Genomic DNA, 15,756 nt, shown 5'->3' with positions numbered 1-15,756 from the left:
TAGAAATGGGTTATTCTGGAGTAACTCTTTTCAACTCTTTGGTTCAGCTGCTTCCATTAGTTGCATCCTTCTATTCCGACAAGGGCCCAAAAGGCCCACCAAATGCCTCTTTTTTGTGTGGTTGGCAGTTTCAAGAAAAATCCGCACTACAGACAATGTGATTGGCAGGTTCTATTGGTGTTGAACTTCTGCTACATGTGTAAACGTTATGCGGAGTCTATTCGTCGTTTTGTCGTTCATTATAGGGTGTCTATCAAGTTTTTATCTGACCTTCTCTCCCACTTTGGTATTGTGGGATGTTGTCCATACTCCATTGGTTCCTTATTGGAGGTTGGTTATATATTTATTTATTTTTGGCGGTGTCCTACTTGGCTGCCAAGAAAATTCTATAGAGTTTAGTGCCCTTATTGACAGGGGTATTTGGAAGGAGAGAAATTATCATATTTTTGAGAATCAAGAACAATCACTACAGGAAATTATAATTTCAATTTTGGGTTTTCCCCTCCATGGTGTAAACTGTTTAAGGGGGTTTTCTTTGAAGGCTTTTTGGGTAGATGGGATTGGATATGTAGCGTTTCTACCAAGTAGTGGTTGGGGTGGGCAATGTGTTTTGTGCTGGTATCTTTTGTTGGTCTCCTTGACCTTCTTTGTTAATGAAATTTTACTTGTCAAGAAAAGGTTAGAATTAGCATTTCCAATCTGGGACCCCATGCAAAATGCATATTTATCCACAAATCCTACCTTTTCAATTCTTACTCAAGCTGGTACAAAGGTCAGGAATAGTTTTAAAGCATATAACAAAGCATTTGAGATTAGCTCATATGATCTTGTGAAATGACATGGATGATGTAGTAAGAAAAGTTATGAAGACACGTAGACTGAAGACATGGTTTAAGGTAATGTTGAATGGAGAAATAGGACTCATGTTGCCAAACCCAATATCAGGTGGTCGTGGTGATGATGATAGCATTGAACATCGGATTCAATATGTTGAAGCAAGTAAGGTACAACTTGGTTCAGCCTATGCACAGACGGGTTCTAGATTAAGATTGCATGCATTGGACATTTTTCTTCAGATGTGAGGCAACTGCTCGACTGCCTAAGCTTAAGCTATATTGTTTTTTCACAAGCATTTCAACACAGTTTTTTTTTTTTAATAGCGCCACCTTTGTGTCTTGTTCGATCACTGTGTGCTCGATGTGATCCTTGTATTTTATGTTGCAACAAACAGATCCTTGTCATCTCCCTATAAAGACACCTGAATTTCAAGTTCTTAGGATAGAATAGAAGACTTTTTTTTATAGGTAGATAGAATAGAAGACTTAACCTTCTTTTTACTAGTGATCCTTGTGAAGATGTAAGATTGTGCATTGTCCACAATTTTCCTTGGGTTGATTCCTGTTAACCAACCAACTACTCCAAAAGACCGATCTGTCAGAGAAGGGGAGAACTATGAATATAAGAGGGTCATGGGACTTAACTGGGGTATGACACACTCGAGAGTGGAGGAAAATAACACTCAACACTCCCCCTCACCTGTAAGGATGTATAGATTTGAACCCGTGACCTATATAAATCTAGCGCTCTAATACCATGTTAACCAACTAATTACTCCGAAAGACCGATCTGTTGGAGAAGGGGAGAACTATGAATATAAGAGGGTCACAGGACTTAACTGGGGTATGACACACCCGAGAGTGGAGGAAAATATACACTCAACAATTCCATCACCTTTGCAATATTGTGGCGGAATCAATCCACCATTTTCGCTAGTATGGGTCATCTCAATCTAATATAGGTATTATGGCATATGCTCCAACATGAATTATTCTCGACTACATCAATACTTCTAAAGATATTGTTCAAGTCCCTAGTTGTCCCAAAAAAAGAAAAAAAAATCAGTTTTGCCAAGAATGGGCCTGACCTATTAGGCCGAGAGAGCTTGTCCAACACCGGCCCACCAGGGAAACATGGCTGGAATAGGGCACGACCCACATCTTTAAGGTTGGGTTAGAGCTCAACTAAGCCTGCCCATTTGATAGTCCTAAGAAAAAAAGGGTGGGGAGGGGATTCGAAGCAACTAGATTCTGCATCACATAGGGAGAAAGAGCAAACAGTGTCGGCATACTGGGATTCCAGAGAAGCTTCCTCTTCTTTACATGCCCAAGGTACTTTCATTTAGATATAAAATTGGCATGAAAGAACCAAAATACTCATCCAACATAAATAGGTTATCAGGTTAGGATGTGCATGAGGTAAGACTCTGAAAGTGCCCTTCCCTTAGCGGGAACCCATTGTGGATGTAAAGAGACACTCAAACATCTAGTAGGGATGTTAGGACTCCACCTTGCATCCTCTCACTATGATAGCACCTTCCCTACCATGATTACCATGTAGGAAGGTGTCAGCGAGGGCTTTTCCCTTGGCTTTCTCTCGTCCTTTATATCCTTCGAATTGCGGCAAAGAGCTCCTCACTTTGTATTACTCGCCAGAACCATCTCAAATGAATTTCCGTTATTCTATCTCATAATGGGGCTATTTCTGAATTTCCTAAGATATACCCATTTCTGATTTTGTTTTTCGTAGTCTTATCACTCATCCATCTCAATATCTTTGCTACACTCATTCTATAGACAATGCAATGTTTAATGCAAAATCACAAAATTCAATTTTGCTAGGGTTTGCTCGTCCTTTTCGCCTTACTTGCACTATTTATCAATTCTTTATTGTTTGTTCCAGTCTACGGTTTTGGTGTTTTCTGTGGCTGGTTGGTATAAAATTTGGAGGAATCCAACAGCATCTTCTTGAAGATTTTATAGGAAGATGGGATTGGGTCTATACTGTATAATTGTGCTTCTATGGTTGGTCTGGTGTAGTGTATGTTGGCTTCGCTTTCAACTTGGTCACCTCGACCACACCTCTTTTCTTTAATAAAATTGTATACTTATAAACATAAAATAAGATTGTGGCTTTGGTATTAGGGCTTTAATAGGGGAAAAGTTCGCATTTTAGAAAGAAAAATGTGAAGAGGTTTGAACTTTGAAGGAACAGAGTCAACATGTTAATAATTAGAATTCCATTCCCAACATGTAATCCATAGGTCTTGGAGTGATTGTGAAGATCATAGGCCATTTCTAGGGTCTGCAAATATGTTGTTAATAACTTAGTACTATGGGGTTACCGCTTGACTTGTTTGTGTCCACATAGCTAAGTGGTAGAGGCTTGAGGAGAGTTGATCCCATGACCTAGGTTCAAATCCTGTTGAACCCATCTTCACCTCCATTAACCACTAATCCCTTGCGTGCTTAGCAAAAAAGAATAAAATATTTATGTTAAATGCCTTTTTATTTTCAGGTAATTCTCTTTTTGACATATTGAACTTTCTGATAATTAGGCTTTGTACTTCATGATCCATCTTTTGTTGTATTAGGTGGTGAGAGTATTGGTTGTCCTGGGAATGCTGGTGCGGCAGGTACTATATTTGATTCAACATTGCTGAGTCTAAGAGTTAGCAATGACAATGTTACAACACAAACAGAAACTCCTTTGCTGGATTTTCCTCTTGGCCCAATTTGGTCAAATGTTTATGTGGAAAACAATGCAAAAGTTTTGGTTCCTCTGCTTTGGACCAGAATTCAGGTAATTAAATCTAGTCTCTTTCCACTTTTTTGTCATCTTTGATTACAAACTTGTTCTATTAAAAGTTATGGGCAGTAACTTGTTATTGGAAAGTAAGAAGAAAAAATGCATGATGTTTAGGTGGCAAAAAATCCATAACATCTGTCCCTACCACCTACATCTTACATTCCAAGAAAATATATTCACCTTCATTGAGAAGAACCTACGATTCTGCTATCATTCCCACTCATATCTCATTGCCAACTCTGAATTTCTATACTAAATTTGGATTTTCTCAAGTTCTTACTATTACTGATCAATTCATCTCATCATCCTTATCCATCTGATATAGACCTTCCAGACCTCACCTTATCAAACTTCCCCTTTTACTTTTTATTTTGAAATGTATAATGAAATTTCTATTAATAACGAAGAAAATATGGTCAAATGATCATCCATTACAACTAGGACCCTTGGACCTCTAGACTACAATGGAGTTCCATCTAAATAAGAGAACTTCAAAAAAGAATTCCCCACATTTCTTAAACAGTTTGCACTAGAAAAACAACAAACTGATGATGGTAATAATCATTTCTGAAAACGATTGCTCCTTCTCTTCAAATAATTTTTTTTTTCATTGCTTCCTAAGGTCCCAACAAACAATAAAAGGGGTTAAAAAGCATAATATCCTTTTTCAGCCGGCAAAGCACATAATTGCCAACTTTCGAACAAGGATAAACAGATCCAGAGAAACATTTGGAGTAATAGAATAAAGACACAAGGTAAGACCAGATCTCAGAAGCAAGAGAGCATTGTATAAGAACGTATCCTTTTGCATTCCTTTTCAGGACTATCAAATATTCCACAAGTCCACAACCAAAACTGGGATTCCTGATGGAAACCATAACCCATTACACCGCAGGTCATTTTTGTTGTTAGTATTTTTCTCTTTCGCAACACCCTGTTGTTGAGGTCAAATTGTGGTTGCACACTCTGGATGATCTCTACAACTTCTATTGAGTTGAAACTCCTTGAAAATGGCTCAGTGGGAGGCCTTTGATGGACTTCGAAGGAACTAGACTTATCTGGGAAAAATATTGGATCTCTACTTGTAGGGGTGACCTTCACTTGGGGGTGTGGATGCCCAATTTACAAACTCCTCACTAGGATGATAACGAACCAAAATTTTAAGGTCCATAAATTTACAAGACTGGCAGTCCTCATCCTCATAATATACGCCAAGAGACAATTTGTGATTCGTTTCGCTTGTGTCCTTAGCGTCATCTATAAAAGGAGATCCGGTGAGCTCGACGCCAAATATGATTCTAAGGACATTTTTCCTTTGTGAGCATAGTTGTTTGACACCCTTCATTTGGTGTCTGGAGTGCATTAAGATGCATGTCTATTTGATCAGTACTCTTGTGCAAAAATCGGATGACTCCCATTTTGATTGCACTGTAGTAGAAATTGTACGAAAATGTACCCCTCATTTTTTCACTCAAATTGAAATCAGATAATCCACTTGTGCATTGACACCTATATGATTGGTATTGAATGTGGTTAGGTGTATGTTGAAACTTTGACTTTCGCTGCCTATTTACTGATCCTTCCAAGCTCATGCTGCGTACCCAAAATTGGACCTTATGAACCTTGTCAGACCTTAAAGAGTAATCCAATGAGAGTTTTCTAAGACTAACCCTTTGTTGAAACCTTGTCCTGCTCTCCATGAATGCACCAATCTTAGATCTACTACCTCTTTTAAGTATTATACCTGGCACCAAATCACTAGCCATATCATTGTCTTTGACTTGCAGGTCTTCCATCATTGGAACACAGCCGTACTCAACCCATCCATGAGATCTCTTGGATGAAGTTCCCTGTTTGACATCAACTCTCTTCCAAGTCCAACAACAGTTCCTAACATGTTTGTGGTAGTCTCTGTCTAGTATTGCGCCTACCTGCAGACTCCGGAGCAAACATAGCCCTCCCCGCTAGCATGCTTTACCAACCTCTATTCTTGACAACCTGATGTGCCTCTACCCATACTTCTTGCCATATAGCCATATACGGATATAACGATTTTATATCCTCTTTCATTTCCTTTCCCTTTTTATTTTCTTCAATGAAATTTCCCATACTTTGTGTGTGTTAGACTACTCAGGCCTAAAGGGATCTGAGATCTTCTTTTCATGTAGGGGATGACCTTTCCTCACTCATTTTTTTTTTTTTTTATAATTTTAAAACATTTCTTACCAAACTGTATAAAATGATATAATCTAAGTTCAACTGTTGGCTGATGTGTTGGTTCAAATCTTCATGTATAGTGTATCCTAGAGAAGTGTCATTATGAAGAATTATTGTCTCCTCAAGAAATCATTTTTTAAATTTTCTTTCTGCAAGTTTTATCTGCTACTGGACAAGGATTTTGGTGGAGTCTTTTAGATTTTGTTTACATAGGATGAGCTTTGTAATGAGTAGTTTCTTGGGGTCCGGCTTGTATGTTGTTTTGTTTCTTTTGTTTTTATTGCTTTTTTTTGTAGGGGCCACCTTGGCCTCAACTTTCTTTTCTCATTAATAAAATTTCTATACGAGTAAAAAAAAAGGTTTTATCTGCTACTCTATTAGCCAAAAACAACTCATGCCCTAAAGTTATTGGAAAGTTTAAATTTTCTTATATTGGTATATTTTGACATGCAAATCATGTATCCTATACTATCTTTTCTTCCTTGCATGACTACTACTTGTTTTGGGCACGTCATTATGAGCTTTTTAATAAAAACAACATACATTTTTAGAATATCTTTATGTAAGGGTCCGTTTGATAATGTTGTCAACTTTTGCTGTCAAATTCTGCAACTGGAAACAACTATAAAAAGTGGAACTATGAAAAAGCTTGTTTGATAGAGTCCTGTAAAACTATTGTGTTGTTTACTAGAATCTGGTAATTGTTATTTGATACATTTGTTGGATTCTGCTCTATTTTGGTAAAATGACCAGAATTCTATTAATGTTAATAATGTACCCAGGATGCATTGAATTAAACAGAATGACCCCGATAAATATACAATTATACTAAATATATATAAATTTAATAATTTGATATTAAAAATTATAAAAATAATTAATAAATGACATATATATTTATTATTTTGATTAAAATATTATAAAATAATGAAAACAATTAGTTAATGTTAATTTAGAAAAAATTATAAATATTATAATTCTTTCGAAATTTCGATAGCATCTTCTCTTAGAAATTGACTTATGAAAATTTACCTTGATAAAAAAATACCTGCATAATACACATAATACATCCACATAGCATCTCATACAGTACAATTGTATTCTAGCATCATTTAAACATAATAACTATAGCTAATATCATAACTAGAATTGAAATATATAAAAACATGAAAAATATGCATCCCATAAATGTATACATCATGTAATTGTCATTCTTTTTCTTTGCATTCACTATTTTACCTTGAATGACATTATCATCAATAATGTTAACTTCATCTGCCCACTCAAAAGACTCTATATGTCTGTATAAAGTAAAAGAACGCATGAATTAACTATTTGAAGTATGTTGAAATACTTGCTAACCGTTTGAAGTGAGTGATCAAATCGATTTGCAAGTATTCTTTTTCTTTAATTGTGTCTTATTATCAATAAGAACATCGCTACTTGTTCTTGAGTGATAACCTATCGTTCCATCTTTAGTAGATCTCACTCCTCCAAAATGGTACACAGATTCATAAAGATATGTCTTTCCATTTTAAATAGTTGGTGACACGTCATAGGATTACCATTGAGTGTATCCTGCACAAGTCAGTTCTCATAATGAAAAAAAACCCATGATCGCTTTCGTCGTGATTAAATTTAAAACACTTGGATCGAGAGACTTTGTTTCCTCGACTGAATTGATAGTATCAATGGTATCACCATCTGAATCCATATGACCTGTACGCAACATAGAAAGCACAAATAATAAGGTCCACCACATACAACAAAAAACATAGATAATAATATCATCACCTACCATTTTCAACAAAAAGTATAGATAATAATATCAATTAAACATAGAAAGTATAAATCAAATATCCATCCAACATAAATTATATTGAATCTTATTGGTGCAAAATGTAACCATAGTATGTTGCACCCTATAGGTGCAAGTTGCAATCAGAGTATATTGCACTCTATAAGTGCATAATGAAATAAAAGTATACTGCACTCTATAGGTAGGGTGTCAAATAAACACAAAAAGTTATATAGACATGTCCATGAAAAAAAAGAACTACCGTCCAACCAGAAAATCAGTCATCTCGTCCTCCAACCACTCACGACGAATAACTGTTGATCGTAACCCACAAAAAACCTCCCTAAATTCTTTGTTCTTCACATACATCTTCAACGCAAAACGATAGAGATTACCGTTGGGGGTAACATTTGTTAGCTGGTCCAAGAAGTCAATGTACTCTTGAATATTGGATGTTTTAACATGCTTGCTAGTAGCAAATGTTTGGGTGTGAACCACATTTGCGAGCCTATCCAGTGTCTGGCCAAATCGCATAGCAGTAGTCATCTTCTGTCTAAAACCTTGAGGTTCTGGAGTAATTTCACCTCTGTAATAAACGAGTTCTGTGGGTGTGGGTACAGTAGGGGTAGCATTATCCTTAAACTCGTCGACATCATTAAGAGTTAGGGCCAGAGGTGTTGAGACTCCGAGGGTTTTGTCTTGATGGCATAATATCGATCGTCTTGTTTAAAACAATTTTAAGAAGGACCATTTAGTTAAGTGGTAAGACCTTGTGGAGGTTGTTCCCAAGGTCTTAGGTTCAAACCCCTTGAATCCCTTCTTATGCTAACCATTAACCTTGCTTAGCAAAAAAATAAAAAAGATCTTCCTCATCAAGGTTATCCTCATAAGCTCATGATCTACTTGTATATGGCATTGTCCCAGATGCAGGTGACCACATCCACCCACCATTAGCATATGTGCCTCAAAAGATGAAATTCAATTCCTTCACAAACTTCATAAGCTTCGCTCGGAATACTGCATCTTTCGGATGATGCTATAAAAAAAATATTAACCCTAAATTATATAAAGATATAAAATTTCAAAAAAAAACACTAACATTATATACCTCTAACCACCCATCCCACCACTCGGTTGCATCTAACGTGCTGGTGTTGGGATCATGAGTCACGCCAATATTCAAGCAAATTGTATTCCAATGTCCCCAACTGCCTTTTTATCTATCCCATTTGTTCTTCATTTGCCCTCTATCATATTAAACACCAATTTTTTTTTAACTCCCTCATTAGGATTCCATAGGCAATCTTGTGAAGAACTTTATGAGGTCTCCTGCCATTCTTAACTAATCCGTAGCATATCTTGACCAAAACTTCAAGTTGTTTGGGTGTCCAATTTGCTTTCACACCCTATGAATTGTTGTCTTCCATCTGACAAAAGTACAAAATGATTCTAAAAAACCCATTAAATCCTATTTAAGAATCAATTATATGAAAATAGATTGAGAGCATTTATATTTAAGGAAATTAACCAACAAATTTCAGATTTTTTCACTGATCAAACCAAAATAAATCACCAAATTTCATCAATCGAACCAAGATTAATACACATTAAACCAAATATTGGTGGTTCATTTCGGTTTTTGATAAGTTGGTCAACAAATTTTAGAGTCTTTCATCAATCAAACCAAGATTAATATACATCAAACCAAATATTGGTGGTTCATTTCAGCTTTTGATAAGTGTACCAACAAATTTCAGATTTTTTCATCACTCAAACTAGAATAAACCACAAAATTTCATATTTTTTATCAATCAAACTAAAAAGTTCAGATTTTTTTCATTAATCAAACTAAAATTTTCAGATTTTTTCGTCAATCAAACTATAATCAACCACCAAATTTCAGATTTTTTCATCAATTAAACTAAACAAATTTCAGATTTCATGCACAAGAAACCACCACCAGAGTTCAGATTCCATAGACAAGAAACCATTTAAGAAGAACATACTCGTAGTTCGGCAGTTGATCGAAGTTGACGATGGTTGTTTTAGTCGATCCAAGGTATGAATCTAATGGAAAATATGATCTATCAATTTTTGAAGAAGAACATACAATTAAGGTGCTTAAATCAACATAACTGACGCTTTAAATTGAAAAATATATTAGGGTTCTTCAAATACAGTTGGGATGCATCTTACCTATAGTTTGGCACTTGATCGGAGTTGTCGACGATGGTTGTTGCCATCAATTTAAGATATGAATCAAATGAGAACAGATCTAGTAGTGTTTCGATGAAAACAGACGAGGAATGAGTTTGATCGAGGAACGGGATATAAGATTTGGGATACCCAACATATTTTCATTATTTTTTAAAGGTTATTTTTGTCAATTTACATGAACCGTTTTTATGGTGTCTGCTTCTCCCGCAAACGCATATTTTGAAAGTGCATAATACCCGTTTGACCAAACCGTGTTTGAAAAAGTTGAAATTTAACCCGTTCTTTCATAACAAATGGTAATCACGGCATAGAAGTGTGTTTTGAACCCACCAAAAGCGCGGTTTGAAAGCGGAATCAAACACCACCTAAGTATTTAAACTGATTTTGGGTTCAATTATTTCTTACATTGACATGAAACTGGGGATCAAGGTGTAGATAATTTAATCATTTCATATGCTCAAAAAGTTTTTCTTTACAGCTTGGCCTCTTAAATTTAAGGCCGAGATGCCTAATACTTCGAAGTTTGTAAGATTACTTCTTGCATTGTTTTGGTGTTTGTTCTGTTTCACTCGAAGAGCCACTTTTCTAAATCTTGTGTTAAATTCTTGGGTGGTTATATAGGTCAGAGGCCAGATCAGTATTCTCTATGGCAGCACCATCAGCTTTGGGTTGGATGACCATCCAGTCTCTGAATTTGAACTTGTTGCGGAAGAGCTTTTAATGAGTGATTCCATCATAAAGGTATGCAACTACTGTGACTTTCTTTGTAATGTTAGTCAAAAGAGAGTAGTGTTTTTTTAACAAACTTCTCAAAGTAGATTAGGGCACTCCACCTTTGATTACCTAAATCTACTATTATGTTAAGATGATTCTACCTTTTTGTTGGTTGTTCAGCCACTGAAAGTCATTGGTCTCTCTTTGTTATTTTTTTTATGGCATTCCTTTCTAATTGGAATCACTAACTTTATATTAGGGTGTGAAATGGAATGTTTGGGTCAGGTCTAGGAATGGCTAGGCCCAACAGATTCTTAGAAATTAGTCTGTATCCAGATCCAGAACTGACTTAGATCTAGGAATTGATTGGATTTATTTTTGCAAGCTTTTCATTATTCCTTTTATAAATCAAACTATTTTGATAACCTGTCTGTTTTTTTTTTCCTTTTCTTTTAAGACCTTTCGAAACCTTTTTGTTCTTTCTTTCAACAAGCACAGGGGCTATAGCTGAGTTCGGTTTGACCCATGTGTAGAAATCCATGCTGAGAGCTACTAGGTTGGTTATCAGGTTAGGGTCAGATTTGAGGGCAGGCACATGCACTCAACACTTCTTCCTCAGGCATACATGTAACACATCCCCGCTTTAGCTTGCTTATGCCTACTGTGGTAGGAATCATCAGGTGAAGGGTCCACAACTCTAGAGGTCAAATCTCTATATGATTGACAATGTCAACGCCGAGATCCAAGGCAAATAAAGAATCCTTCTGATTTACAATACTTGATATTTTCCATGAAATAGCTTGAAAATGAAAGAATTTGGCATCTTGAAGGGAATGAATTAAGGGTTTTCTCAATGGTCTTCATCTTCACCTAGAGTTAGTTATTCTGAACCTTCTTGGCTACCTTATGTATTTGGATTTTGTGAATTTTTTCATTTGCAAAGTGGACAATAAAATACTAGGTTAGAGTTTTTGTTCTTCTCTTGTCCTTGTAATGTTGTGGTTGGATTGATAGGGAAAAAAAAAGATGAGATGAAAATTTTAGGAGGGAAGGAGACATGACATTAGGTAACAAATAGGAGATAAGGGTATAGGTTTAGAAAGGGAGATAAGAAGACAATTTAGTTATTTAAGGTTAACAGTTGAATCAATGTGAGATTTTACAATTTCTTGTGGTCAAGAATATTATATATCCGTGATATTTTTATGGTTAAGGAGGAATAGAAGAATTGTGAAGAGTAATTGTCAAGTTTCATAATGAGAGCTTGACAGATATTTATAATAACTAATGTGTGAATGGACATAAATGCCCTTATATAGAAATAAATAGAAAACTCATAATAAATTACATTATTTTCAATACTCCCCCTCAAGCTGGAGCAAATATATCAATTAAGCCTAGCTTGACAAGATGAGTTAGTGATAGAAGAACCAACAGACTTCGTAAGTATGTCGGTAAGCTGATCTAAAGAAGATATAAAAATTGTCTGAAGAGCACCAGATTGAATTTTTTCCTTGAGAAAGTGAACATCAACCTCTATATGCTTCTTTCGTGAAGAATTGACCCAGAAACAAGTATAATAGCAGACTTGTCACAAAACAAAGTGGAAGAACTAGAGACAGGAAATCTCAGCTCTGTCAGCAAATATAGAAACCAAATAAGATCACATATACTAAGGGCCATAGCACGATACTAAGCTTCAACAGAAGATCGGGAAACCACTCTGTTTCTTACTTTTCCACGAGATCAGGCTACCATCATGGAAAATACATAAATCAGAGGTAGATCTCCTATTTGTAAGAGAATCAGCATAATCAGCATCAATGAAGCAGGACAAATGAGGTTGAGCAGTAGACGAGTAGAATAGTCCAAGATTAGAACGTGACTTCAAGTAGTAAAAAATACGATAAACAACATCAAGATGAGAAGTGCGTCGAACATGCATGAACTGGCTAACCACACTAACCTCAAAAGTTCAAATCCGGTCTAGTGTTAGTCAGATAAATCAGACGGCCTAGGAGTCTTTGAAAAAAGAAGGATCAAATAATAGATCACCAGATTCGACATGAAGGCGATGATTCTGATCTATAGGAGAGGAAACTGGACGACAACCAAGTTTACTAGAGTCCTAAAAAAGATCCAATGTGTATTTGTGCTGAGATAGAAATACCACGGTGAGAGCGGACCACTTCTATTCCCAAGTACTTAAACTCAAAAGCATGACTCAATAACATCTTAACTCCGTCAATTCATTGTGCATCATCTTCAATTAGGATAATATCATCCACATAAATCAAAACAATGTTGTAACGGCCATTCAATCCTCGACGAATAAAGCATGTATGATCTGAGTGGCATCTGAAAAACTCCATAGCTAAAATAACCTCAGAAAAACGCTGAAATCAGGCTCGCAGAGACTACTTCAGACTATACAAAGATTTGAGAAGGCGACATACTTTCCTAGAATACTCCCCCTAAAGACGAAATCCATGAGGGAGGTCCATATAGATAACCTCAGTTAGATCACCATTTAGAAAGGCATTCTTCATGTCGAGTTGGTGAATAGGCCATGAGTGACATGTAGCTAAAGATATAAGAAGGTGAACAATAAAAAGTTTAGCTACATGAGGAATTGTAGCACCAAAATCCTTTACTGGAGTCTACGTAAATCTCTTAGGAAGTAGGCGGGCCTTATATTGATCAACAGTTCGCTCCCCAGAGGGAAGGGAAACAAGCTCCCAGGTATGATTATTTAACAAAGCATCCATTTCAGTAATCATAGTTGCAGTTCATTGAGGATCTCAAAAAGTTTCTGAAATAGATTAGGGAACTCTAATAGAAGCAATGGTGGCAAGGTAGGCTTGATAAGAAGGAGAGAGTTCCTGATAGGAAACAAACTTGACAATAAGATGATCAGTAACACACCCCCGCTTACCTTTGTGAAGTACAATAGGTAAGTGAGAGTCAGAAAAAATAGGATAAGAGCAGGGGTAGGAGATAATATACCTAAGTCCAAGGAGGAGGTTAGTAAGGTTAGAGAGGGCAAGGGCGACGAGAGTAAAGCTTAAGTGTTGGCTAAGCTGGAGAGAAGACTAGAGAAGGCAACACTATAGGAGAGTGAGCATAAGAAGAGTTTTACAAAGGAAAAGACTTCTGTAAAGAAGATGTGGCACGAAAGTAGGGAACAATTTCAAAGAAAGTGACATCCATAGAATGTATGACATGGTGAGAAATAAGATCATAACATCGATACCCCTTTGACATGGATGAGTAGCCCAAGAAAACACACTGAATGGCTGTGTCATCTAATTTTGTGCGATGAGGGGTGTGGTCCTGAACAAAGTAATGCACCTAAAAACTTTACGTTGAATCGGAAAGAGGGTGCTATCAGGGCGAAGAACATGAAGAGGCACCTGTTCCCCTAAGGTTGCGACTCAGAACACGGTTAAGAAGAAAAACCGCAGTGAGGACTGCCATGTTCCAATATAACTTAGGAATATGCATGCCTTGAAGACGGCAACAGACAATGTTCATAAGGTGGCAGTTCTTGCGTTTCGCCACCCTGCTCTACTCAGGATTGTAGGGACAGGTCAATTAGTGAGGTATACCATGCTCATGAAGGTGAGAGCGAATCCCATCAGAAACATATTCACCTCTATTATCAGACCGAAGAGCTTTAACAGTGATTGTTGTATCGGGTTTGAATCATTTTAGGAAAGTAAACAAAAATAAAAAGTACTTTAGACCAAGATCGCATCAAATATACCCAAGTACAACGAAAATAGTCATCGATAAATGTTACATAATACCGATAACCAGTAAAAGCAGTAATAAGGGAAGGCCTGCATACATCATAATGAACTAAATCAAACATACCGATGCAAGCGAGGGATATATGAAGTACAAGTATGTTTGGAGAGCTCACACACAGAACACTGAAACTTATACCCACTACAAGAATTTTTTAAAGTAGGAAATAAAGAACATAAGTAAGTGTTGAAAATTAACATATCCTAACCGAGCAAACTACAAATCTAAGAACTAAGAAGAAAAAGTATGACTCCCAAAAGAGGATAGCATAGAGGCCGGAGCAACAGTATGCGGAGATCCAAACAGGTATAGCCCATCCTTATCGTATCCCTTGCTAAAAATCTTCCTTGAAGTCAGGTTCTGAAAAGTACAGTGAATAGGAAAAAAGGTCACTGAGCAAGTACGGATTTGATTACGAACAGAAGTGGCAATCTGGGATTGAAGTTTCTGTAAATCAATAGTGCCAGGAGAGACAGTGGGAATGAGTGAGGAATCCACAGTGGCATCACGGGGAGCATAATGCCCAAACGAAGGAGTTGTAGTACAACTCAACATATGAGGAAAGAGCGGAAAGCATTGGATCTTCTCATGGACTGTCTTCCCACAAAGATTGCAAATAAAACTACTCCCTCGACTATAACTACGTCCCCCATTGGTCACAACGAGTAGTAATAGTACCAAAAAACCATCCAGATTTGCCTTTACTTCCCAAATAGAGTCTCATGATCCAAGGTCAAGACTGATGTGATATCATAACTTTTAACGACAAATGGATAAAAAGAAGACCAATAATCAAGTGTAGAAAGACTATAATTTGATGAGGAAGAATGTATAATCAAATTAACATACACTTAGGTTGCGAGAACCCAAAGCACAACTATCAGCCTAGTCGCAGGCAACCAAAAATGATCATGTTGTTGTCGCAGGTCACCAAGGATGCCTCCCTTGCTGTGGCAAGTCACCCAGCAGCAGTTTAGTGCTGTCACAAGCCACCGCAGGCCTCCCAACAGATCTGTGGTGCTGTCACAGGTCCCCAAGCAGCCATCGATACTGTAGTAGACCACCAAACAAGGCTGTGGTGTTGTGCAGACCTGTTTATTACTGTAAAAAACGATCATGGTGCTGTCGCAGGTCACCAAGGATGCCTCCCTTGCTGTCTCAGGTCACCCAGCATCAGTTTATTGCTGTTACAAGCCATCGCAAGTCTCCCAACATGTCTGTGGTGCTATCTCAGGTCCCCAAGCAGCCACCAGCATTGTCGTAAACCACCAAATTAGCCACCAAACTGCTGTTGCAGGCCACCATAGGCACAAAACAGATCAATGAACCCTAGAAGAGACACAGGCTGGGGATAG

The 15,756-nt window shown here is 37.0% G+C and overlaps 1 protein-coding gene across 1 annotated transcript in view; it reads left to right on the top strand.

Moving 5' to 3' along the window:
* The window catches only part of LOC147391413 (MraZ), an 80,034-nt gene that overhangs the window by 15,756 nt on the left and 48,522 nt on the right, over positions 1-15,756 (top strand). Inside the window, exons 4-5 of the mRNA XM_086458225.1 lie at positions 3,431-3,639; positions 10,499-10,618. Of these exons, the coding sequence (XP_086314351.1) occupies positions 3,431-3,639; positions 10,499-10,618 (329 nt within the window). The remainder of the gene's footprint in view (positions 1-3,430; positions 3,640-10,498; positions 10,619-15,756) is intronic.

The sequence above is a fragment of the Akebia trifoliata genome, chromosome 11, assembly GCF_017979445.1.
Source record: "Akebia trifoliata isolate Shusen 1 chromosome 11, ASM1797944v1, whole genome shotgun sequence".
In the NCBI taxonomy this organism is placed as follows: Eukaryota; Viridiplantae; Streptophyta; class Magnoliopsida; order Ranunculales; family Lardizabalaceae; genus Akebia; species Akebia trifoliata.
Note: the sequence above shows the minus strand (reverse complement) of the source record. Positions and strands in the feature narration are given on the sequence as shown.